Raw genomic sequence first — 26,796 nt, forward strand, 5'->3', positions numbered from 1 at the left:
GATTGGACTGCCATTGCCGCCTATTGATTGGTTACTTAACTACTGTTGCAATTGGTCCGCCTGATGGTGGGAAGTTTAAAGAACTATCATTGGCTGCGAGCCATGAGAAGCTGCTATAAAAGAGGCTGCCACGGCTCCGGTTTTGTTGAGGTTACTGATAGCTAATAAAGAGCTAAATTCACACTGGTCTCGAGTCAGATCTTTCTCACGACAGAACAGGAGGGAGAGGGATACAAGGACCATCTCCTCTCCAGAGGGAGCCCCAAAGGGAGGCATAGAGCCGGGCAACGGCAATGAGGCAGCGATGGCAAAACCGCTGAGTTGGGCAAGGAAGGAAGAAGCACTGCACTGGGCATCGGAGTTGTGGGGAGGCTCCAAGCAGAGGCAGAGGAGGCTGGAGGGAACGAGAAGGAGCAGCCAGGGAGTCTGCAGAGAGTCCGGGTCTCTCTTGGACTTCAGGCTTTGGTTGCGCCCAGTGGGAGTGATGGGGAAGAAAAGAGGCTTTCCTCTGAACGAATGGATTGCTCACTTTTTTGTAAGGAGATAGTTGGGAGGTCAAATTGCTTAGGTAAATAGAGCAGGAAGAAGTTCATAAATTATGTGGTTGTTTTGCAAAGGCAGGTGAAATGCAAGCGAGTGCCAAAGCACAAAAAAACCAAGCACGGGGCAAGCAGCTGCTCCTTTGAGGAGCATTTGCCCATGCATATGCAACCCTCTCCAACCACAGCCACCAGTCACAAGCGGAGGAGGATGAGAAATGTTGACCAAAGAGACACTTCCACCACATGCGCACAGTGGTGGGGGGGAGGGAGAAAGAGGTGGCAATGTGTCCTTGAAATGCGCCTGCAGTGGGAAATTTGCTTGGGCAGCTCCAGAGGCAGCAAGACGAAAGCACACCCGGTTGTTTCCCCCAGTCAGATCCAGCAGCACAAGTGGAAGAAAGAGAATGTTCCATCTCCCTATCTTCCCCACTCTCTCTCTGTGTGTGAGAGAGACAGAGACAAAGAGAGGGGAAGCTAGGGAGAGGAGCAGAGAGAGAGACACACACAGAGAGAGTGGGGGGGAGAGAAAGCCATAGAGAGACACACAGAGAGAGGGAAAGAGAGGGGGAGAGAGAAAGAGGGGGAAGAGAGAGAGGGAAAAGAGAGAGAAAAGAGAGAGAAAGGGGGGAGAAAGGAAAGAGAAAGAAAGAGAGGGAAAAAGGAATCCCACCCTGGGTGGCTGCCCCCCAATTGACAGAGGAGGAAGGAATAATGGGGTCATATAGAAAGTCAGCATACAGGCATCCGATCCTGGTTACATTAGGAATATTTTGGTTACAATATCTGTAAATTTGGAATTTTTCCTTCTGTGCTACAAATTCATTTTTGTTAAGAGCATGGGATGTTTGAGTGTTACATTTCTGAAATGTTTTTTGTGTTCATTCATGGAAGTTGTTAACTTTGATTTGTCAGTCTTGGGTTGCCTGATTATTACCTTCAGGTGAATTCTTGAGATTAAATAGAGTCGAAATAAATAATAAAGTTTCTTCATTCACAGTTCCTAATGTCCGGTTTTTGAAGAAAGGATCATTTCTAAAGATGTTATTATTCTTGTAAAATTTGTTTTGTTTCTGTAAGTTCTCTGCAACAATGCCACATACAGAGACACAATGAAGAGAAATAATATCTGGCTATGGGTGTCAGAGGATTAAAAGTATTGAGCCCTCCAGTCTGTTTTACATCTACATAACTTCAACTGTTGTTCTTGGTTCTGATCTGGTTCAATAGCTTGTGATCCAATGTAAGAAGCATGTTGAGGAACAAAGAGTGAAAGGGTGTGGAAGTATTCATCCAGAATTGAAGGTTAGGCTGCTGGGGAGAAGGAGCGTCTTTGGGACGGAAACTCAATGTACTGTAGATACAATAAGAAGCACCAGTTGGGTCTAGGAAGGGTCACCAATCTAAAATGTTAAAGGCTGCATGATTCTGCAACCCTCAGTAGGGTGGCTTCTTTCTTTCTTTCTTTCTTTCTTTCTTTCTTTCTTTCTTTCTTTCTTTCTTTCTTTCTTTCTTTCTTTCTTTCTTTCTCTCTCTCTCTCTCTCTCTCTCTCTCTCTCTCTCTCTCTCTCTCTCTCTTTCTTTCTTTCTTTCTTTCTTGCCTGCTTGCCTGCCTGCCTGCCTGCTATTGCCTTTCTTCTGGGCTGTTCTTATTCTATGATACTATAGAACTGGGGTTGGTCTGAGCATCCTCTTGTTTCTAAGCTGCCTCATTTATTTCTGTTGATTGCATGCATTTTTTTAAGACCCTGCACCAAGATTAAAAAACACAGTCCCTGCCTGCAGGCTTATTCTCTGAGAGGCAGAGTACAATAGAACAGGGCCAAACTGGGACAATCTCATCCCTGTGTGTGTGTGTATGTGTATGTTTCAGGTGGGCTTCCTAGTTTTAGAAGGAGAGAGGGAAGGAGGAAGGAACAGAAAGAAAGAGAGAAAAAGAAGGAGAGAGGGAGGGGGAGAAAGAAAGAGAGGGAGATACAGAAAGAGAGAGAGAAAGAGAGGGAAAGAGAGAGGGGAGAGAGAGAAAGTGAGAGAGAAAGAGAAGGAAGATACAAGAAAGAAAAGAAAGAGAAAAAGGAAAGAAAGAAACAGAGAGAGAGAGAAAGGAAGTGAAAGGAAGGAAGGGGATGGAAGGAAGGGGCAGAAAGAAAGGGAAGAAAGAAAAAGAAAGAAAAAAGAAAAAGAAAGAAAGAAAGAAAGAAAGAAAGAAAGAAAGAAAGAAAGAAAGAAAGAAAGAAAGAAAGAAAGAAAGAAAAGAAAGAGAGAGAGGGAGAGAGAGAAAGTAAATGAGATATATGGATGGATTGATCAATACATGGAAGGAGGGAGAGAGAAAAAAAGGAGAGGAAGGAAGGACATATACCCTGGCTTCAGAAGACTTTGAAGCAGTACAGCAATCTAGGGCTGGCCTGCAAGGGATCTCGGAGGTCATCTAGTCCAATTCCATGCTCCAGCAGGAGATCCTTACAGAATCAAAGAGTAGCAGGGTTAGAAGGGTGTGTGTGTGTGTGTGTGTGTGTGTGTGTGTGTGTGTGTGTGTCTGTCAAAACACCAAAAACAGGCCAAGTAGCTCTGTGGAGGTCAGTCATAAATTAGAACACTTGCTGAGCAACTGGTCATTAAGCAAGGACCTGGTCATTAAGTGAGGACCACTTAAATTTGGTTTGCAAGTCACATGGCCACCTGCTTGGGCCTCACCCTGCCCTCCCCAGGCCTTGGAAACTGGCAAGAAAACCTTGCTAAGCAAATGGTCACTAAGCAAGGACCTGGTCATTAAGCAAGGACCACATAAGTTTGGTTTGCCAGTCACATGACCACATGCCTGGGCCTCACCCTGCCCTCCCCAGGGTTCCCCAGGCCTTGGAAACTGGCAAAAAACATTTGCTAAGCAACTGGCCACTAAGCAAGGATCTGGCCATTCAGCGAGGACCACTTAAATTTGGCTTGCCAGTCACATGGCTACCTGCCCAGGCTTCTCCAGTCACATGACCACCTAGCCATGTCCACCCCAGTCACATGACCACCTACCCATGCCTAGTCAGCAAGCCACCCCCACTCCAGTCACATGACCACCAAGCCACACCCACAAATTAGGTCACGCCCACAGAACTGGTTGTTAAGAAATTTGAATCCCACCCCAGGATAATTCATATTTTAATTACTTCAATATTGAAGTAGTATGCTGTAAATTATTAGGATAAAATAATAAGGTATTCCTTTTGAAAGGCTGCTTAAAATGCCTTTCTTCTGAGGATTCATTTTTCCTGCTGGGAGAGCTCCGCTGCAAGGATACAGACAACTGCTTGAAAGCTGGTTCTTTTTATTTTTCAGGAAGGCGAGAGATAGCAAGAAGTCTGCGTTCCTGGGGCTAGCTGGCTTTGTATGATAAGCCCCTGATTTTTTATACCTTTTCTCCTTTTGTGTGTGTTTGCTTGTGTTTGTATTTCTTAATGTTTGAAATTCTGTCAGGGGTTGTCTTCATTTCCGCCGGAGGGTAAACTCCGCGGGGTGGTTTGATTGGATTATCAGTTTCTTCCTAATGTTTTCTTATATTTGTTTTGTGGCAATCTCCTGTCTGCTATGGAATTTATTTTGTGTCTTTTGTCTATTTGTTTTGCTGATTTGGCATGACCTGTTTTTTGTAAGAGATTTCTTTTTCTTTACAGACAAACCTCAAGTTAAAGTATAAATATATTTTGAATGTCTCAACTAATATATTTGCATTCTTACCTGGGAAATAAAAATTGTGAAACTCCTAAATAAAGTCTGAATGATTCTATATGCATGCCTTTTAAAAAGTTCATTCCATTTTAATTTACAGGTTACTTAAACTAGACAAATAATTTTTCTTTTATTTGAAGCTACAAGAGATATAATTTATGCTAGAAACTTGTAAAGTATGAAGTATCAAAAAAAAATATAAAGAGTGCTTGCATGATCTTAAAATCTTTCCCATCCCTAGATCCCTTCTGAAGTGATTCATTAGTGTTCTTAAGTTGTGGCTGTGTAAATACAATATTCAAGCAACCATCTTAACCCTTATTTTACATAAACAGTATAACTGTTTTCCAGCAACTGTGCAATGAAAATGTTCCAAGTGCTACATAGTAGGGATTTATGGGTACATAACACTTGAAACATCAGGTTGTCATTCATTTCTCTAAAGCATGAATTTGAAAGAGAAAAATGTCAAGTTACTGAAGCAACGAAGCTATCATTCAGAAGGGTGTCTTTTTAGGCAGAAAAATACTCAGCCACCTTGTCTTAAAAATAAACCACCCATCCAACAGATCTCTAGTCCTTTATTTCCCCAAATCTGAAGCTTCACAGTAAAATAAAAGGAGAGACAGGAGGAAGAGGAGGAGGAAGGGTTTGATTTTACATGAATATACGATCCAATAAACTACTCTTAGCTTTCTAAAACTAGTCCTATCTATTCCATGCCTTGGTTTCCTTGTAAATGCTTTATTAACTGACCTCTTGTGGAATAAAATGAGTCATCAAGTGCAGCAGTTAAAAAGCAAGGAGGAGCACAAAGAGGAAATGTTGAAGGAATCATATTACTGATAGAAGTTTCCAGCCTATTCTGGAACAGTATGCAGTATTGTCTGCTTCCAAGAACGGAGAGTTGTAACATACTAATTCATGCTGCAAAATTTTGTGGTCCTTCTGGGAAGAATTTGTATTGATTGCCAGAATTTATAAAATCTGAAGATTCAGGGGAACGTTATTACTGACTCCATATTCCCTACAAAGAAGCCTGGAATACAACATGGAAACAAACGTGGCTGGAAAGGTAATGTGGCTGCCTCTATTTGACACATTAGCAAAATTAAAAACACAGCTGTACATTTTTTAAAAAATGACATTGCAAATTAAGATGAAATCACTAATTTGTCTACATGACGCAGTAAAACAGCACTAATGAATGCAAACATTTCCTTCCTCCCCAATATCATAAAATTTTAATACAATTATCATTAAAGGGAAGGGACAGCTGTTCAATCCAAGTTTATGTCTTTGATGTAATTCATACAATTTGCATTTACATAATTTATTCCCAAATTGATGAAATTGATATAAAAATAAAATACACATTTATACAAATGATGTAAATTGATGCACATGAGTCTCTGGTCTGAATTGCTTTGGAAAGAATGAACTGTTATTTGTCATTTGTATGTGGGGGGAATCTAAATAAGAAGTATGGAATCCAGTCCATGTATACCATTCTGGCCAACTGAAACTTTAATGCAAGTTTGATATAATGTTATTTGAAATGATTTTATGTGTAGACTGGGGCAACATCAGGGGTGGGATTCTACCAGTTCTCACTTATTCACTAGAACCAGTTGTTAACTTTCTAAGCATTTCGGAGAACTGGTTATTGGAAGAAATCTCCTTTTATTTTTTTCCCACCTTATTACATTCTTGGCAGTATGCCTAGACTTACTGTTTCCAAAGGAGTATTTTCTTAAAGGGGAAGAGTTGTTTTAAGCTTTTTACATTGGGAGGAGGAAATACTCCCCTGTTGAAGTTCTTCCAACCAGGATCGTCACTTTGAAGAAGTAATTGAATAACAAAGCAGAGCTGCAGGAAAGAAGCTTCTCATGACAAGGAACCAAGATGAGTGACATTCAGTAAGGCTTCTTAGCTAGATAGAAAGATTGACATTCAAATGTGAGTTCCAGAGGTGATATTCAGCAGGTTCTGACCAGGTCTAGAGAACCAGTAGCAGAAATTTTGAGTAGTTCAGAGAACCGGCAAATACCACCTCTGACTGGAAATTTTACAGTATCCTTCCCCTGACACCCCCACCAAGCCATGCCCACAGAACCGGTAGTAAAAACATTTGAATCCAACCACTGGTGAGTTCACATATATTTTCTGAGTTTTAGTCTAAAACTGGTTTTTGGTGAAGTTTAATTCTGTCCTTCAGATAATCAGAGTAGGAAGGGACCTTGTAGGTCATCTAGTTCAACCCCCCGCCCAAGTGGGAGACCCTACACCATTTCTATCCTTGGTGACGCTTAATCCTCTGGGATAATTTTCCCTATTCAGCTTTGTTTGGAAGGAAAAAGCTTAATCTCTGTTCCTGAAAATAAACTGGGTTGAGAAATCTGGTTAGTTCCTGTGTCTATTTGTGCTTATAATTGGTTTAAGAAGCAACAGCTACTGTTGTGATTTAATTATTTATATTGTGTTTGAATTTTTTCCTGCCTCATTTTCCTGCCTCATTTTTTCTATCTGGGGAGGTGGATCTTCCTTCACTTTTTTAGTGGTTCTTGGCACTATTTTTTTGGGGGGGGGGGTGTATTTCCGGGAGGCATGTGATCTTTCCTTAAATCTGGATGATTTCCTTAGAATACCTTGTGAGGTGAGTGAGACCAGCTGGTATCTTTAAGTGGTGCAAATGGATTTAAGAATTGCTTTTCCTGGGTGTGCTCTTTCTAGAGAGCTTAAATGACATCTCTGCTAAAGGGTTTCACTTTATAAGCAAGAGTTGGCTGCTCATAGTTATCATTGCATTTTAACTATTTTAATTCCTCAAGGTGCTCTAGCACCCTGCCTGATCTGTAACTCCGGCTTGCAGGTATTTTTAATCTAAGGATTGGTATTTAGAGCAGCTTTTTGCAAGCAAAGAAGCTTTTTGTATTCTTGTACAGGTAATCCTTGACTTACAACAGTTCATTTAGTGACCATTCAAAGTTACAATGGCACTGAAAAAAGTGACTTATGACCATTTTTCACACTTACGACCATTGCAGCATCCCCACTGCCATGAGAGGCCAGATGAGGAGAAGCGCCCCTCAACATGAGTGATGTCAAATTGGCCATGCCCACCCAGTCACTGACCACCAAACCACTCCCACCACCTAAGCCATGCCTACACAACTGGTTGTTAAAAAATTTGAATCCCATTCTTGGGCAATATCATCTCTACAGCAATGATCCAGCTAATCAGTTTGCTTGAGAGTCAAAATATGACATTAATTCTCATTATTGTCAAACTTGCTAGTAAAGTTGAATATATTTTTCCTATGTTTGTTTTGTATGTGTATTTGCTAGGGGAAAATCAAAGTACGAATTTCAAAATCTCTCTCAGCTGGTGAAGAAGTAGCTATAACTGCTCGGAAGAAAAAAGTGGAAAAAGCACTTGCTAAGCTTGGGATGCAGTGTGATTCGGTAGGTTTCCATTGATATGTCTATTTGAGAGGACTAGTAACAAACCATAATAAATGCCACAAAATCTCTGAAGATCTTTAATTTAATGAAATCAAAATTTAAGCATTTTTTGTTTAATTTAAAAGGCTTTCTTTGTCTTTAGCCCTCCTGTTTCCCAGATCTTTGAAAGCCATGTTTAATTGATATTAGAATATTTCCAGAATTACATTTTTTAGGTTTATGGCTAAAGATGTTAAATATGTCTCCTAGACAACCATAGACATACAGGTTGAAAAAAATTATGATGGTAGGTAACAAGAGAGAGATACTGCTTTTTTCATCTCTTTGCTACTATCTCATGGTCATCCAGAGATTTTCAGTTCAGATATGGTAGTCATGATAAGCTTTCTCCATTTCTCCATAAACTTCTCTAGATTTTGATTTTTCCTTCATTTCCTCTTACCAAGGGGATCAAAGAATGCCTCCACTTTAATAAAGCCTCTACAATTTATTTGGCAATAAACAATAAAAAGGCAACTATATAGAGAGCAAGGAAAAGTAATAAAAAATGGATTGTAAAAAAAATCTTTGATTCTTGGGTCAAGCTGTAGATATTTGCATGCAACTATTGAACTTGTCTGTCTATCATAAGGCAGTTAAATGATCAAAAATAAAAGAAAATATGAGGGGCAGGATAAGAATTTTCTGAAATAACAGTTAACTTCATTAGCTAAAGAAATATAGCAAAGGCCAACTCTTTCATTAGCGGAAATGATGGAAGAGGGTGGAAGTTTAGTTTCCAAATCGAGAAGTATGATGAATCTAGTTGGTTTTACCTTTAAGCTGGTAATATAGCTGCATTCTTAAAATGCAAATTGGCAAATGATTTCCTTGAAATTCAGGCTTTGCTTGTATGGTCCAGTCTAAATGTCTGCTTTGTTGCTATCTTTCATTGGGGTTCATATATGAATTTCAGTTATGACTACTAAAATATTATACACTAATCTATGTCACTTGTTAAATAGCTTTAAAAACAAATTATGCAAATATCAAAATATGCAACCTGCTTGAATGAAAATATCAAATAATATCTTTAAAAAGATCTGGATATACAGAAGATATTTATTCAATGTCCCTAAATTCAATAAATATCTTCTGTATATCCAAATCTCTGATGCATTGACAATGGTTTAGAAGTGTCTTGCACAAGTAATTTACTTCTCTGTGGTTTATTAAAGTAGCTCTATTTTTTCAAGCTTCCATTGTGCTTTAAAAAAAGGAAGCTGATTTAAAAACTCATCTTAAATTTAATACAGTTCTTAAAATAGCCATATATTTTCTCCCTTTCGGGTCTTATGGTATCCTGGAATAAAAATGAGTTGCTTTAATAAAGAATAGAAAAATGCTCCATTCGTGACTTCTGGTTTAAGCTTCTTCAGCGACAGACTGAAACCTCGTCTCTGTGAGGCTTCGATCCGTGCTTGCTGCTGGAGCACCCTGAGCCGGCTGGTTTTGGGGCTAAGCCACCCCGTAGAGGTGGTGAAGAGGGGGGAGACTGCCAGCAGGGTTGAGGAGAGCCGCATCTCTCCTCCCTAGCTGGCCATTACTCCCTTTCCCGAAGGCGGTTGCAGCGATGGTCAGAAATGGCCACCAGAAAGAAGAACTCGACCGGAATAGAATGTGCAGGAGGAAGATAAGAGGAGAAAGTTTTGGTTGACTGGGTCAAACAGCAAAAGCAACAAATAAGGTACCCTGGAATTGAAACTGTTAAAAAACAATAACATTGTTCCCTAAGAAGATTTTTAAGCTGCGAAGGAGAGAGAAAAGGGAAAAGATTTGGTTTTCTCCTTTTCCTATACTGACAGCTAAGAGACTTAAGCAAGAAATTGGAAAAAAATCCACTTTAACATCAATAGGCATTTAATGCTGAAAATAAAAAGTCAAAGGGATAATAAAGATTTCTGGATAATTAAAAGCTTTTGAAAACAGGAAAGGAGAGAAAAAAAGAATAAAAGGGTGGGATCTGGAAGGGAGGAGACTGCCTGGAATTAAAAAAGAACTTACAGCAAAATCTCAACAAGACTTCCAAAAGATACATTCTAACTGAAATATCACAACAAAAACCCCAGGAAGAGAAAGTCAAAAAAGAAATAAGAAGATATAACTCAGGACTATCTGGATGACTTGATGATTTCTGGATTCTTGGTTGTTGTTTTGAATGACTAATATCAATCGGTGGTTGTTTAAAACTGTTTAAAATGGCTCCACTTTTAGAAGAACTGAAAATGGAACTTAAAAAGTACAAAGAAGATGCACAAGAAGGGAGAGGTTCTTTTGACTTTGTATTTCAGTTTTTAGAAATGGAGATTTGGAATTATGAGAAACAACAAGAAATGCCTGCAGAACAAGAAGATTGTGACAAAGAAGAAACCATCTTTAATGAACAAATAATCTGAGATGGGGGGAAAAAAGGATAGGAGGGGAAAAGAGAATGGAAAGTTTAAGACTGGGAAAAACAACTCCCCCCCCACACACACAAAAGAGTGAAAAATAAGTATAAAATCAGAAAGCAACAGAAGAGGGAAATGCAGAGGAGAGAATTAGAAGTAGAGAGACAAGGGGATAAAAAGGGCAGGGAGAAGATGAGAGGGAAGAAAGAAAGGAAAAAAAGTTATAAAGGACAGAAACAAAATATAGAGAAACAGGGCCTATTTAAGATAATGGGTGAAAATTTAATGGAAAAAGGGATTCTGCAAAGGTACATAAGATAGTATTGTTATATTAGAAATGGAATAATTTTAGAAAATATGAAACAATGTATGATTAAAATGTTTGATAAAATAGCTATTGTAATTCAGTGGAATGCTTGTCAATAAATTAATGTAACAAAAGGTATATTTAATGATTTATAAAACATATGTGAAGAGAAATAAGGGAAAAATTAATTATGGAGATTATATGTGTTTTTAAGGAAGTATGATATTTAATTGAAAAGAAGTGTTAAAGATGTTAAGATTTTAATGATAATGATAGAACTGAACTGGAATGGGTTTATAATTACATATATTTACAATCTTTCTTTAAAAAAAAAAGAATATAGTGTGTATTATAAGAATGTGCCAAGCAGAATTCGATTGGAAGTTATGTATTATGTATTATATTGAAGGTCATAAACTTAAGCTATATATTGAAGTTTAAATAAAAGTTGAATGGATGTAATTAAAAGATATAAAGGTGTCATACTCCAATTAGTAACTACAGGAGAAAATTTGTTTAATGAGAAAAGATAATATGAAATTGAAACGGAACAGACAAAAGTATAAATATAATGATTTGAATTGAGATGAGATAATCAAAATAAAATTGAGAAAATTAAAAGAGGGGAAAAACTATATAGAAAATGTAAAATAGTATAAGATATGGAATAGAATACAGAAAGAAGCATGAAATTGAGTTTTGTGTCTGTATAAAGAAGTTCAACCAGGGACCATGCTATTTTCAAAAAAGATGTTTTACTTCTATTTTGTGTGTGAAAACCCAAATAAAACTTTATTAAAAAAAAGAAAAAAAAGCTCCATTCGTACTTATGCTTATTATGAAGTATTTCTTCTGAATCATTGTTAAAACAAGTTTCAAGTATGTTTCTTTTAAGTACTACTTAAATATAAGAACCTCAGCAAGTTGTAACCCTTTGCTGACCTTATCTGATTTTGAAAACTAAAGAGATTTGGACTGAATACCCTGTTTCTCCAACAATACGCCCCCCCAATAGGAAGACTCAGCATGTTTTCTAGGCATAAAATGAAATTAAGCCTGTCCCCCCAAATTTAGGCCTATTTTAAAACATGTAAAATTGGGGGGGAAGGTGGGGGGAACTTGCCATTAGGAGTGCCCCACAGGCAGCTATGCCTCGCCATCAGCTGCTCCTAACAGCTCATCATGGCGGAGCACAGAGGGCTCCCTACCCCCGCCAAGTGCCTTTGCTGCAGACCCAGGTCAGCGGTCAGGTGGTGGTGTGGATGTCCACCAGCAGTTTTTCAGCTGCTTCTCAGGCCTCCATAGCTTTCAAAGTTCCAACAGGTGCTGGCGCCTCTCTTGCCAACACCATCTCCAACAACAGTGTTTGAGTCACTCCCGCTTTTCCACCATCCCCGCAACAACAGGGTACCTGGGAGTGCCATGCACTGCATTTTGGTTTAATCCTGAGTGGCTGGGTGGGTGTGAGAAGAGCCAAGCGAGCATCTCTGCTGCTGCTGCTATCCTTGGTGCTCCAGCCTTGGCAAGTTTCCAAAAGTCCTGGTGCGCAGCCCATTCCTGCATTCCAAGTGCACCCAGGGTGAGCTGTAGCTGTCCCTCTCTTGCCAGCACCATCTCCAATAACAATGGCAGCAGCAATGGGAACCATGGAAGTTACAGAGGTAGCTCCCCCACTTGAGAAGTGGCTGAAACACTTCCATGGTTCCCACTGCTGCTGACGCTGTTATTGGAGACGGTGCTGGCGAGAGAGGGACAGCTTCAGCTCGGCCTGGGCATGCTTAGAATGAAGGAATGGGCCGTGCAACAGGACTTTGGGAAACTTGAGCTCAAGGCTGGAGCACCAAGGGTAGCAGCAGCAGAGAAACTCACTCGACTCTTCTCACGCCCACTCAGCCTCTCGGGATTAAACCAAAACACAGAGCGTGGCACTCTTGGGTACCTCAAAATGTTTTTTTTCCTGTTGTTGCAGGGACAGGGATGGGGGAAGAGCAGGAGTGACTCAGACACTGTTGTTGGAGATGGCGCTGGCAAGAGAGGTGCCAGCACCTGTGGGAACCATGGAAGCTACACAGGCCTGATAAGTGGTCGAAATGCTGCCAGCAGACATCCACACCACCGCTGCCTGCCTGCTGACCTGGGTCTGCAGCAAAGGTGCTTGGTGGGGGTAGGGAGCCCTCTACACTCCGCCATGATCGGCCATTAGGAGTGGCTGGTGGCGAGGAGTAGCTGCCCACAGGGCGCCCTAGGTGAGGGTGCATGGGGTGGGGAAGAAATTAATTCACCCCTGAAAAGACACCCTAGCCGTTTTTTCGGGGCTCAAAAAAAAAAAAAAAAGACCCGGCCTTATTATATGAGAAACACAGTATTATTTGGATAAAAGAGTACTAAGTAATCTGATGATTATTTGCTAGATCAGGGTTGAAAAAGAAATCTAAGTAGAAGGCAAGAGCAAACCTGTAGTATTCTGTTATCCAATAAACTGGATGGAGAGTTCCATGAAATACTAAAAAAGAATGGTCTTTAATTCAGAACAGACATGATCTTTATCTTCCCTTTTTTATTCCATTAGGAGAACATCCCCAGTATTGCTCTCCTAGGAGCAGGAGGAGCTATGAGGGCTATGATTGCATTGTATGGCACTCTAGCAGAACTGAAGAAATATAACCTTTTGGATTGTGTCATGTACTTGGGTGCGGTGTCAGGTTCTACCTGGTAAGTCTATGGCATTGGTAATGAAAGTAAATAGTTACTGCAAATAATTACTGCTTAAATTACTAGATCAGTTCATCTTTAATCTCAACCACATCCTGTTGTCATTAGCAAAAGTAAAAAATCCAAGGAGATTTGAAAGTTAGCAATAACCCCAATGAGAACCATTTTTGTGTAATAGTTAAGGCATCATGCTAGAAACTAGAAGATGGTAAGTTCTAGTGCTGCCTTAGATATAAAGCTAGCTAAGTCAGAGGCCCCACAACCCTTGGCCATGGCCCACTACCAGGCCATGAGCTGTTCAGAACTGAGCTGTGGAAGTGGCAGGTGAGCATGGGTGTGCGCATCCCCACTTGAGTGAGCAGAAATTGGAGCAGCAAGATGCACATGTGCTCTATTTGCACAAGTGGCATCCCCACTCCTGTGACCAGTGGGTGAGCAGCAGGTAAGTATGTGCATACATGCTCCAATTGCTCACACTTGTGCAAATGGAGTTGCAGATACATATGATCTTGCTAGAAACCACAAAGCCAGAAAGGTTGGGAAACTCTAATATAAGTGACTCTAGGATGGTCCTCTCTCTCTCTCTCTCCTCACCCCTCCCTCCCTCCCTCTTTCTCTGTCCTAGAAAGGAGGCAATGGTAAATGATTTCTGAATACTCTGTAGGAACTTCTCCAAGAATTGAAAATGGAAAAAAAAACTTTTACAATGACTCAAAATATATAATTTTATGTTTATGGCTCACATTGTTACATGAAACTAGTGGAAATGATTTATCAATAATTATTTATTGTTTTGATTAGTATATGAATCCAGCTAATTGTGTTTCTTTTTAATTAACAAATCAAGCTGAAGCATGTTAGAGACTTAACAAAATGTATAAACCTAGGAAGCCAATCTAATTTAACTAAAGAAACTCTGGCTCTTCAATTAACAATATTAATTTGTCCACTTTTTCTCTTCCCCTTCTAAAAAAAATAGAGCTATTCTTGTAACTTCACACTAATTTTATTTGCCTGGAGAAAAGGAACACAGGGCAGGTTCATTTCACACTGAAGTTATCTTCACTACAACAAAATAACTCCTAAGGAACATCTATGATGTTATGCTAAAATAACCCATGTTAAGTAGAAGTACCAGTGGAATTTCATACTGATTCTGCATTCCTTTAATTTTTGTATTCATGTCTTCTGATTAAAATAAAAGTTTAAGCTATTCTTACCCCCTAGTAATGTGGCTTGCAAATAATTAGGCATGTTATTTGGTAATTGACATATTTATAGTAATTAATATATTATGGGATAAATTTTGGGGGATACTGCCTTCTTCATTAAATGCATAAAATATTGTCTAGTGTTCATATATAAGCATGCATTGCACAAATATATATTTTTGAAAATTTGTTAAAACTTGCTTTTGAAGTCTTCTTGAAAACCATATTTCTATTCCAATTTTCTATATGACTAGAAAATTTCATTTGCAGTTACCTCTAAAGTTGTTAGTGAAGTGAACCAGGGGTAGGATTCTACCAGTTCTCACCTATTCGCTATGTTAACATTCTAAGCAGTTCGGAGAACCGGTTGTTAGAAGAAATTACTGGCCTAATCCTGTAAGGAAGGCAGGAAGGAAACATTCTGGGTTGCTTAAAGAAACTGCCTCTCCATTAACCCTTATTACATTCTTGGCAGGACTAGACTTCCTGTCTCAGGAACTTCTCTAGAGTTTATTTTTCCCTCCTTTGCTGGTACTTTGCTTGTGTGGTGTGACCATTCAAAGTTACAATGGCACTGAAAAAAGTGACTTATGACCATTTTTCATACTTACAACTGTTGCAGCATCCCCACAGTCATGAGAGGCCAGGCGAGGAGATGCGTGCCTTAATGTGAGTGATATTGAGTTGGCCACACCCAGCCAATAACATGACCACCAAGCCACGTCCACCAACTTAGCCATGCTCACGGAACAGTTGTTAAAAAATTTGAATCCCACCCCTGAAGTAAACTCTATATTTTCTCTTATATTTAAAATTTTGAGAATAGTATTTTTACACGAATGTAGCTTTTGTTCTCATCAGAATGAAAATCAGATTTCAGATTCCTTATTTTACAGCATGAGCTTTTAAAATGAAATAAACTCCTTGTGGGTAACTTCCATGCACTTTTCCACTGCACTAAAGACATTTGGCATGTTCTTTTCAAAGGTGCTTGCCAACCCTATATAAAAATGAAGATTGGTCAGAAGAAATAGAAAATTTGAGTAAATGTGAGCTTGAAAATCTTGTCCAAGGCCAATGGGATTTTAATAAAGCAATGAAAGCTGTTCTAGAGGCCACAGAAGATGAATGTTATTCTCTCACTGATTTCTGGTCCTATTTTCTTGTGCATAAACTGCTAAGCAAGGTGGGTGAAAAACAGTTTTTTTTTTGATAGCTAAAACAAATAAGCAGCTTTATCTGATTCTGGGTCCCAGTCTCACCTGATTTCCTAGAAATTCACACTCATGTTGGTCATATTCATGAAAATATATTCATGAAATAATATAATATAGTACAATATTTAATGGTTGCTGGAACTGTGTATGTCTAGCTTGGTGAAAAGAAGGACTAGGGGTGACATGGTAGCATTGTTCCAACATCTCAGGGGTTTCCACAAAGAAGAGGAAGTCAAGCAGGTGTGGGATTCAGATGGTTCAGACGGGTTTGAGTGAACTAGATGATAAATTTACATCTGGTTCACCAAACTGCTAGTTGAACCAACCGGCTGTCCCCGTCCACCCCTCCCCTCCCCTCCCAGAAGTCTCCATGTGACCCATTTTGGATGCAGGATCTGCAGAGAGGCTCTGGGACAGTGAATAATGGGCCTTCTGGAAGTGTGGAAACGGACCTGTTTCTGGCTTCTGGAGGGTCTCTGTAGTCTGGGGAAGGTGAAAAAATGCTCTTCCCGGAGGTTCCAGAAGGCCACGTCCATCATAGCCATGTCCACCATGGCCACACCCACCATGGCCACGCCCACCATGGCCATGCCCACTCAGCAACCAGGCAGCAAAACAGTTGCTGGGATTTTTGAATTCCACCCCTGGTCATGCTATTCTCCAAAGCACCTAAGGGTAGGACAGGAAGCAATGGGTGAGAAGCAACTTAGAGCAAAGGAGTAATTTCCTGACAGAACAATTAATCAGTGGAACAACTTGCCTCCAAAAGTTGCAAATGCTCCAACATTGAAAGTTTTTAAAGAAGAGATTGGATAACCATTTGTCTGAATTGGTGTAGGGTTTCCTGCCTAAGCAGAAGACTTCCAAAGTCCCTTCCAACTCTGTTATTCTATTCTATTCTATTCTATTCTATTCTATTCTATTCTATTCTATTCTATTCTATTCTATTCTATGATGCATTACATTACATTATGTATAATATAATGAATATAAGCTAAAAACAGGACACCCATATCTTCCCACATATGATTCTGAGCAATATCTCCCTTAAAAATGAACAGTGAAAAGAAAAAAGTAATTAAATGAAAATAAAATTATTTTAGTTTGAAGAAGAAAAATTGTCTCAGCATGCTGGATCTTGTGAGAGTGGAAAAAATCCTTATCCTATCTATGCCGCTGTGAACAAGCAAACTTATGAGAATCAAAATGCAGGTAAGTATGTTTGTCTATATATGCAGATTTTGCTGTTTATCAGACAAAAACTGTTCAAATCACAAGTTCTTACTTGTTAAAATCACTAATGTTAAATTCTAAAAAAAAAAATTGTTCAAAGCTTCTAAATGAGACATTTGCAAATAATCTTACATTATACCTATTAACTAAGGATCAGAAATATATATCACATAGCACAGCAAACTTCTGCAATAATAATTTTTCCACTGGCAATATCTTAGCTACAATTGAGTGACTATAACTGAATGTCAATTCCAGTTCTTCCATGGGAAAAAAATTGTTATAAGCACATGGTGAACACTACTGGATCAGAACCATTATACATGCTATAAATTAAATTAAATTTCTTTTATAGTCCATTTATTTCTACAATCAATTCTATGTCTTATAAAAGGGGGAATTAATAGTCTGTGTCCAGATGCCATGATAAGAACAGGGAAATCTACAATAAACTATGGTTCTATATTTTGCAAGGCACTTATCTCAATCATAATCTTGATTATGTAGGCCTGTGTAGTCTTGGGTAAAATCCAAATCTGGATAGTGTAATAAGTGTAATTTTATTAGAATGTTAATTTTTGCATGATTTTACTGTAATCTTTTCAGGTACCTGGTTTGAGTTTACCCCTCATGAGGTTGGAATTCCTGGACTAGGGGCATATGTAGAGAGCAAATACTTTGGGAGCATATTTCAAAATGGTCAGCTAATCAGAGAAAAAAGAGAAAAAAATATTTGCTATTTGCAAGGTATGTCATATTTGACTTTTTGCCCTTGAAACAAAGGAACACTTTTTGTATTTGTATGATTACTTGAGTCAAATGTAGAGAGGGGACATACCTCTGAAAATTTAAAATATGTCATTCAAACAAATAATTTCATCAAGAGTTTTGTGGAATAAGTTGTTTCAGAACATAACCAAGAACCATTATAATAATAAGAATAATAATTCAAGGTAGAAAGAAAGGATGGTGTTTGGTTACATTTCTTTCCTTTTTTTTCTGTGTTATATGGTGGAATTTTGTCCTTTTAAAACAAATTGATTTTTTTACAAACACTAGATTGTAACATGGGGGTGGGGGGATATTTTCCTTATTTTTAGGTTTATGGGGAAGCGCCCTTGGAGGCAAGCAAGAGATTTCAAAGACTATATCAGGTATTGTTCTTTTTGTGATTTAATTAGCGTGATACTGAATTAGTCCGCGAGTCAGGGGAGATTACAAAGAATTCATATACATGTGCAGTTGCATACAACCCTAAATGTCTCTGCTTCCCACCCTTAGAACCTATGGTAGTAACTTTCAAATCTTTAAGTCTATGAATTCCATTATCTGTAATCACATAGCTAACGCTTATGATTATGAATGTTGAAATACAAAATATCTGGAGAGTATAGATGTGTTTACCTCAGTCCTAAGGAGTCAAAGATATGGAAGATATGTCCTATGTTGCCAAAAGAAGAGAATATATGTAGCTCAGAGTTGAATTGTGGAGACTTTGGTGTACCTTGAGCTTCTTTTTTTCTGGTAGATTTTTCAATACTTGAGTATTGTTATTCTCTAACCCAACAATCGCATTTTCCAGATATGTTTTACACCCTCTTTTTTCTGTAATTATTGTAGTTATAGATGGTGAACAAGTTTCAGCTCTAATAGAATGCCTTTCTAGTCAAAGGCTGATTTAGTTGATTCTAGGCTCCTATTTTCTTGTTTCCGATACACATTTTTGGTGCTGGGTATAATGTACAGTACATAGAGTAGCAGAATTCCCAGGTTTATACAAATATATCACTAAGTATTATAAATGCCAAGGAAATATTATGGTTAAAAGAATCAGTTATAGAGAGAGTCCAACATTTTGGCAACATGTTTACTAAAACATGTTTCTGGTTGTTAAAAACTACATTGCAATATTGTGCTAGAAAATGAAAACTGTTATAGCTAAGAATGTATTCATTTATCATTTAAGATGCTTTAAAAGATTTTGGAAAATATGTAAGATTGGAGGACCTTATTTCAAAAGATTCAGGTAAGATTTACAACAAATATGCCCCTTTCTTTCACTTCCCTCCCTGCTAGCATTTTCTGCTGCACAGTCTGTTTTTCAGATCAAGCAAATGTTGATCTATATGTGACAATAGAATTCAAGGATTGGCTTGTTACCTGAGCCTGGTATCATGGGATGAGAGAGAATGGCTGTTTTTTGTGCTTAAAGCAGGACTAAACACAAAGTCTCTTGGTTTCTGGCCTGGTCTTAAACGTCACTGGAGGTTTTTAAGAGACACCCATTTATCTGAAATAATATAGGGTCTCCTGGGTGAGCACGGGATTAGACTGGGAACCTCCAAGGTCCCTATTCTATGATTCTGTTAACTATCATTCTTATCTTTTCAATTGTCCAGAAACAGACATTAAAAAATTAAACATGCTCTATGAATGCTATCAGATACTCCTTGACCTGCAGTTATTGGAATCTACAGATAAAGAAGGATTAGATAAACTTGATCACCTAGAAAATATCTTGAAAGGTAAGTTAATATAAACCCCATATCAAAATAAAGGTTTTATTTATTTATTTTTAATGTACTTAAATTTCTACAAAACGTAAAATATAAAAAAAAATATTAAGAAGGAAAATTATATGGTAAGGCAAGATACAGAGTAATAAAAATGAAAATGAAGAAAAATAGTTTCCAAAGTTTTTGATAGTTACATATATAAAATATATTATTTTTTTAATCTAAAATTTAACAATACCCAGTATTTCTATAAACATTATAATCATCAAATCACCAAATTAATATAGCATTTTGAGGTTTCTACCAAAAAGTCCAAAAGTAATTTCCACACAGAAACAAAGTTAGACAAAGTCTTTTCAAGGTAGTTAATTTCTCTACTTGAGCCAGTTCTATTAACTTCACCACCTATTCTTCCAGTGTGGGAATCTGTAAATCTTCCTATCTTTGAACATACAAAAATTTTGCTGGAATTACCAAAATGGAAACAAAGTCACACATTTTTTCTTTAGCCAGCAAACCTTTTTAAAAAGCACTTTTGATTTCAATTATATATTTATTTTAAGAATTCTCTGAATTAGGGACATATTTAATCCTGAGATGAAGGTTTTATTTGTATGTATGTGTGTTTGTTTTTGATAATTTCATTCAATTCCATTTATTTATTTAATTCCATTCCAATATTGCCAGATTCCACAACAATTCAGCTATCTTATAGACCAGAGTACAAATTTGTATTATATCAAAGTCCATCTCTCCAAAACAGATAATATTAATCTAGACATATTCCATTTTAAATAATAATCTGAGAGGAAGCCAATAACTAGTCATTAAAGGAAATAGTAATAGAATAAAAGCAATAGATATGTGCAAAACCTACTGATTGGTAAATAGAAAGTTCAACAGATATCCAGATTATTCCATCCTTCCTCTGGGTTGTGTAAACCATCTGTCAGGTAATGTTACACTTGCAAATGAATCCTCTGAACCAAAAGTCATGTTTTGTGCACATTCCTAAAAAGTAGCACTGGAATATTACTAACAGATAAGGATTTCTTATCTACTAAATTAAGATAATAAACTAATATTATTTCTTATCTACTAAAAGGTAAGAAAGATTTAGTGTGTTTATGGATGGATGTAATCACTTTGAGCACTTTATAGGATACAAAGCCAAAACAATAAAATGGAGAAAGATTATATGCATCCCAGGGGTGGGGACAGAGTGGGAATGCGGAAGCAAACAAAATCTTATAAGGACTTACCTTGCCTGAATACTCAGGTCTTACATACATGTCAAAATCATTGTTGCAGGTACTCTTAGTATTCCAAAGGGACGACAACCAGGGGTGGGATTCAGCCAGTTAGGGCCAGTGTGGGTGAACTGGATATTAAATTTACATCTGGTTCACTGAACCAATAGTTTAACCAACAGGCTGGCCCTGCCCACCCTGCCCTGCTGTTCCCAGGAGTCTCCCCATGGCCTATTTTGGATGCAGGTAAGTACAGAATCTGCATGGAAGCTCTGAAAGAGTGAAAAATGGCCCTCCCAGAAATTCTAGAAATTTAGAAATGGGCCTGTTTCTGGCTTCCAAAGGACGTCCAGAACCCTGGAGAGGCTGTTTTTGCCCTCTCAGAGGCCCGAGTGAAGCCTCTGGGCTCTGGGGAAGGTGAAAAATGGCCCTTCCAGAAGTTGTGGAAGTCCAGACACGGGCCTGTTCCAACTTCTGGAGGGTCTCTGAAGCCCAGGGGAGGCCTTTTTCACCATCCCAGAGGCCTGAGGGAAGCCTCTGGACTCCGAGGAAGGTGAAAAACAGCCCTCCCGGAAGTTCCGGTAGGCCACAGGTTGTTGGGATTTTCGAATCCCACCCCTGAAGACAACTCAAATACTCTCAATTTAGACCTACAATTTAACAAAGAGAGTGCACAATGGGATTTCTAAGAGGAAAATTTCCCTGTGAAAATATGTGTTATATACTTTATATCATCTACCTAATCCCTAAGGAAAAGGTGTCCATATCAAAACTTCCAATCAAGATTTTTATAAACCAGAGTAGAATATTCAAAATCAAATGCAATACAATATAAATATTTCATGTGTCATTTGATCTAAAATTAATTTATATTGCAATAGTGTTATCCAGAAAATTAAAATTAACTTCAAGTTTTAGGAACCAAAATTACTACCCATCAGAAAACCACCCCCCTCAGTTTTAAGCTTTGAATAGTCTGTAATTCCTTCAGAGTCAAAATAGATAAATGTATCTCAACCCAAGACCATTGAATAAAATCTGCTACTATCTGTTAAAAATTGTCCCTACTTAAAGTTACTGATTGCAACTTTAGTTGACCCAGTTTTCTTTTAAACTTAAAAAGGTTTAAATATTTAAATAATTTGTAATTATTTTCTGTCTATTCTGCTGAATACTAAATCATCAAAATGAAAGTCTTGCTGATTTAGACAGACTAAATTGGCTTGCCATCTTAAAATGCTTCCTTGCAAGCCTAAACCAAATGTAAATTTAGGGTACTTCATACATGGAATGTGCTTATTGAATAAAAGCTGTTTAATTCACTAAAATTCTCATCTTCCATTTCCATACAGATTATAGTTCTAGCAAAAGCTATCAGTTGACCAGAGAGATGCGTGAGACTTGGTATTCTGCAGATGAACAGGGGAAAAAGGAAGAGTACATGACATTATTCCAAACTTTGGATGCTGATTTTGGAGGCAAGTGGTTGTCATGTTGCTTCATTCTTCTTCAAAGCCTCTGGATCTCTTAAGGCAATCAGAATTTAATGGATTTTTTAAAAATAGAAAAAGCTACATATTCTATCAATAGGATAGAATTTTAGGATATTTTATAACTTACAGAGTAGTAGAAAGAATAGCATCTGAGAAAGAGTAGGCAGGAAAACAGGTATCTTCTTGATTATCCATACTGTATGGCTTCTTTAATGTTTTCATATTATTTTTTTAATAGATGTACAAACCACCTCACAGGTTCTAGGTAACAAACAATGAAACATAATACAAAACTCGTATTTAGATTTATAAGTATTGGAAAACAAAACTATAAACATGGTAAGCAATTATAAAAATGGTGTTGATCTTCCTCTAGCAATTTATTTACTAAAGGCCTTCTGAACAAGCTGGGTTTTAACAAAACATCTTTTAAAAGGTTTTATAGAACATTGATATTTCATTGTCATAGCAATTTAATTACAAATGGTTTACTCTATTTAAAGTGAACAATTATTTGGATACGTCTACTTTTAAATTTTTTCAAAATGATTCCAATAGGACTTCACATTGTGTCATTGGGAGAAATGAAAATATTTCATTTCTGAGACAATTGCAATAAAATCAGCAACTGTTAAGCATGCTTTTTGTGGGAGGTTGGCAAAATAATAAATATATTCCATATATTTTTATATTTTATGTTCCATTTCTTCATTTCTTGATCTTTAGTACCACTTGTTAGAAAAGTAACATCTGGGCTTAAAAGGTTAAAAAAATGAATGGGGAGTAGCTCGTATTTCAGCTCTTTATAATTTTATTTTTTTCATCCCTACCTCTAACTGACATTTCTTTTAGATTTTACCAATGACGTCAATAAAATGTACCTTAAAATGGTGAAAAAAACATGTTTATGCCTTTTAAATTGGTCATGGGGGAGCATCAATAATTTCCTGTACCATTGTTGTAAGTTTTCATCCTTATTGTACTCCTCATTTTTTATACTGTATATCTGAAAGATCACAATGGAGAATATTACCATACTCTTGCATTAAAAGCACAGTATATATAAATCTTAGGGTTATCATCAAAATCATTGCCCATTTGCCTTTTATTCTTGTGTTCTTATAGAAGAACTGGAAAATACTCAGTATGGGAAATTTTGCACTGGATATCATCTAACAACGTATTAAACAAGAAAAGGGTAGGGAGGAGAAGAAAGCAAGGGTTACTTAAGGTAGTATCAATGGGAAAAATAATAACGTTTTCCTTTGGGCTAAGGTCCTCCTTTTTTAATTGATAGGAAATGTACCTGTGCAACAAATTTCTTTTGCAGAAAATGCTCCCATCTAATTGACTATTTTTGCAAGAGTATCGTCTTTAAGTTCTCGATGCTCTAAGCATTGCATACTCACAGCAGTGCTTCTACAGGAATGCACTCTCTCAACCTCCCAATTACATACATATGTTCTCCTGTCACTGTCAGACAGTTTAGCTGACATTAGATTAGTCACTTGAACAACTTTGTTGGCGAATGTATAAAGAGTAACCCATGACATTCTGTTTCTTTTCTTATGATTAGCTGATGTTGAATTTCCTGAACTCACAAACAATCCCATCATTTCTTTGATTGATGCTGGTCTCACTATAAATACAGCATATCCATCAGTTCTGTGTCCTGAGAGGCAGGTCAAGTTGATTCTATCTTTTGACTTCAGTGCTGGAGATCCATTTCTGGTAATTTATTTAAAATAAAGAAGGCATTTTACATGCCTAGAATTCAGTTGAAGGATAATACTTCCATGAGTCAGCAAGACATATTTTATTTGTTTTTAAAATTACACTTGAAAAGAAATGTAGATAGGAGAGAATTAAAATTAGATAAAATCTCAACTTGATATTTGCTTGCCAGTGTTGTTCCTACCTTTTGATAATTTCTTTAAATAAAATTATACATCTCTATGGGAGAACCCTTAGAACAATTTCTTCATATTCTGATATCCCTTAGTTCTGATAAAGTTTTGGCATTACTGGGCTATTAAAGGGAAATGTGATAAACTATTTTCCTCTTTCCAGCGTTGAATTCTTAAGAGAACATAGATTCTAAATGCAACACAATAAATAATTATAAATATTCATTTTAATTAGCCAGCCACTATTTCTTTATATTAAAATTTTCTCTTACCTCTTTGGTTAGACAATTAAAAAAGCTGCTGAATATTGTGAAGCACATGCCATTCCATTTCCAAAAGTAGATGAGAATGCATTTCAAGATCTAGATACTCCATCAGATTGCTATATCTTCAGAGGAGAATGCACACCAACCATTATACATTGTCCATTATTCAACAAAATCAACTGCCCAGGTAACCTGGAAATGAGAATCACTTGAGAAAAATATAGAAAAAAATATTGGGGGCAAACAGGATTAGAATTTGTTACATTTGCTGAATCCCTTTAATGCTTAAACTAAAACAGTTTCTATCTAATTCTTGTATCTATCATTTTGAATTATTTTCATCTCAAACACAGAACTTTCTTTAATCAAGTGATTAAAGAAACTTTGGTTAAAGAGTGGTTAAAGAAACTTTTTCTATTAAAAAGTTTCACAGAATTGAACCCTCTTTAGTAAGTCAAAACATGATTTTATAATGTCAGATATTTTTGTTCCATTGGTGGTTGGCCAAAATCTGGATAAAGATCTTTTGAAATATGAATGTTCCTGGCTCTGAAATCTGCCTAACTTTATAAAATAGTCCAATTTAAATCTGATTAGTTGTAGAGTTTGCTAGGTCTCCGTGAGTAGGTTTGGCAATGCTTTGACACATGATTGTTCTCCTTGAGATAAAGAAATACTATGGGTTTTTTTTTTTAAACAAACTGCAGCTCACCTGAAAGTCATGACTAGTAATTCAACATTCTTGCAATTTAATCTATAAACAAGGAAGCAGACAGGGAAGAGAAGCAGGAACCTAATCAGAGAAAGAAACTTAGAAAGACTTGCCTTAATGGACATGTTAACAGTGGGGGAAGGAAGCTTGTGCCTGGCAATATTCTATAAATGTAGCCTTGCAATAAGATAGAATTAGTTCATTTGCCATGTTTCCTGTCTGGTTTACCTGGGAGACCTGACAGGACTGAAGAAGCATCTCAACTTCCCTATATAAAAATATTTTAGCAATTTTTAGTACCTAATTGAAAGACTTTTTCTACATACTAAAAGTATCTGGAAGTTTAAAAAGCAAAACAAATGAGCATGCTTTCTTATTCTTAAATATGAAAGAACCATATTCTACAAGAAGCAGTTTAAAAGGGATGATTTTTAAGGCCACTGCTGAAATGTAGTGCCCCTTTGAAGAGCAACCTTGCCCTTACTGTTATCACTATTTTTATTTAATTTTATACTTTCCAAACTACATTTACTTTATCCAAGGAAGATTAAAGGTGATTGAAACCTGGTGATGACCAGCATTTTTTATTTTGCTAGTCTGTACTAATTTGTCATTGTAAAATATCATTTTCTTCTAGAATTTAAATAATCTGTACACTCTGTGCCTCCTAATTGATTATTTTTAATTTAAATTCTGTCTCATTTTTAGGTGAAATTGCTGAATATAGAGAACAATTCTCTACTTTCAAGTTGAACTATTCTGCTGAAGAGATTGAAAAGTTGTTTATGGCAGCAAAGAAGAATGTAGCAAATGTTCAGCAAAAGGTTCTGGAGGAAATCAAGCACATTGTAGGCTCTTCTTCATAAACTACTGAAGCAAATGTTTCCTATTATAATAATATATTGATTGATTGATGAAAAGCTTGTTCTACAACAGAAAACATTATTAATACCCAGGAAGTGTTATATAGTTTTTCTTCTTCCTCTGAAAGAAGTTTAATTAATATCTATTTGGGATCATGCAAGATTTGTGATTGCTACTAACATTATAAAAAAGTAAAATTTTACATTAATAATAGTTAAGCTTGGACTTCAGAATATCCAGAAAAGTAAAGAATAGGAAAAATTAAAGAGAGAGGGCTATTATTTTGGGGTAGCAATGAAGACATCAGGTGACTGTATATTCTAGTCTTGCCTTGGATATAAATCTAGTTAGCCATTTAGACAACTGCAAGAAGTAATGATTAGGAATTTTAAAATGACTTGGAGATACAAGTTTTATGACTCTTTATGAAGTACTGCTAAATATTCTAGTTTTTATACATACACATACACACATGTGCAAACACACATACACACATATAGACATACACATAATATATATAAATATACACATAATATATATCCATTTTAACATGTTAGATGCATTTACAATTTAGTCATATTTAGATGTCCAAACTTGTCCTTGGTTTGGGAAAGATGCACAATATATTTTTTTGTAAACATAGCAAATTAGAGGCAACATTGATTTGAAGAACTTATTTTTCTAATTTCTATATCCCTGAAAATGATGGGAAATTTATTTTAGTTCAGTTGTTTATGGAATTACAATATGTTCCAGCACCATAATTCTTTCAGTTTTTGTATATTTGCGATTGTCATGAATAATTGTTGGATGTTGCTTAAATATCTGTGCACCTAATCTTTCTTACAATAAGAATTATGTTCATATTAATATGTAAGATGTATGTGATCAAGAAATTTGTTGTTAAGAGTGCAGAATAAGAGGAGCAGAAAAATAAAGCCAAACATATATTTGA

The 26,796-nt window shown here is 36.9% G+C and overlaps 1 protein-coding gene across 2 annotated transcripts; it reads left to right on the top strand.

Annotated features, from left to right (window-relative positions):
* Positions 1–5,066: 5,066 nt before the first annotated feature.
* PLA2G4C (phospholipase A2 group IVC) lies at positions 5,067–26,796 on the top strand. Of its 2 annotated transcripts, XM_026722873.2 has the most exons (14): positions 5,067–5,334; positions 7,608–7,724; positions 13,030–13,172; positions 15,371–15,569; positions 16,704–16,812; positions 17,440–17,580; positions 17,934–17,987; positions 18,800–18,859; positions 19,233–19,358; positions 21,952–22,077; positions 22,945–23,052; positions 23,669–23,823; positions 24,284–24,452; positions 25,686–26,796. In XM_026722873.2, exons 1-14 carry the CDS (start codon positions 5,311–5,313, stop codon positions 25,841–25,843), a joined length of 1,689 nt encoding a protein of 562 aa, XP_026578658.1. In that variant the 5' UTR covers positions 5,067–5,310; the 3' UTR covers positions 25,844–26,796. The 2 variants fall into 2 exon arrangements, with proteins under 2 accessions (XP_026578658.1, XP_087773089.1); XM_087916963.1 differs by lacking the exon at positions 7,608–7,724.

This window comes from Pseudonaja textilis, chromosome Z (genome assembly GCF_049901715.1).
Source record: "Pseudonaja textilis isolate UNSWEBS1 chromosome Z, rPseTex1.2, whole genome shotgun sequence".
Taxonomy (NCBI): Eukaryota; Metazoa; Chordata; class Lepidosauria; order Squamata; family Elapidae; genus Pseudonaja; species Pseudonaja textilis.

Bases quoted from the DNA above. Each gene is read 5' to 3' on its own strand.
- PLA2G4C (XM_026722873.2), top strand. From the start codon at position 5,311: ATGGAAACAAACGTGGCTGGAAAG. The intron at 17,581-17,933 runs GTATGTCATATT...CCTTATTTTTAG, and splicing joins AAATATTTGCTATTTGCAAG to GTTTATGGGGAAGCGCCCTT. The intron at 19,359-21,951 runs GTAAGTTAATAT...ATTTCCATACAG, and splicing joins CCTAGAAAATATCTTGAAAG to ATTATAGTTCTAGCAAAAGC.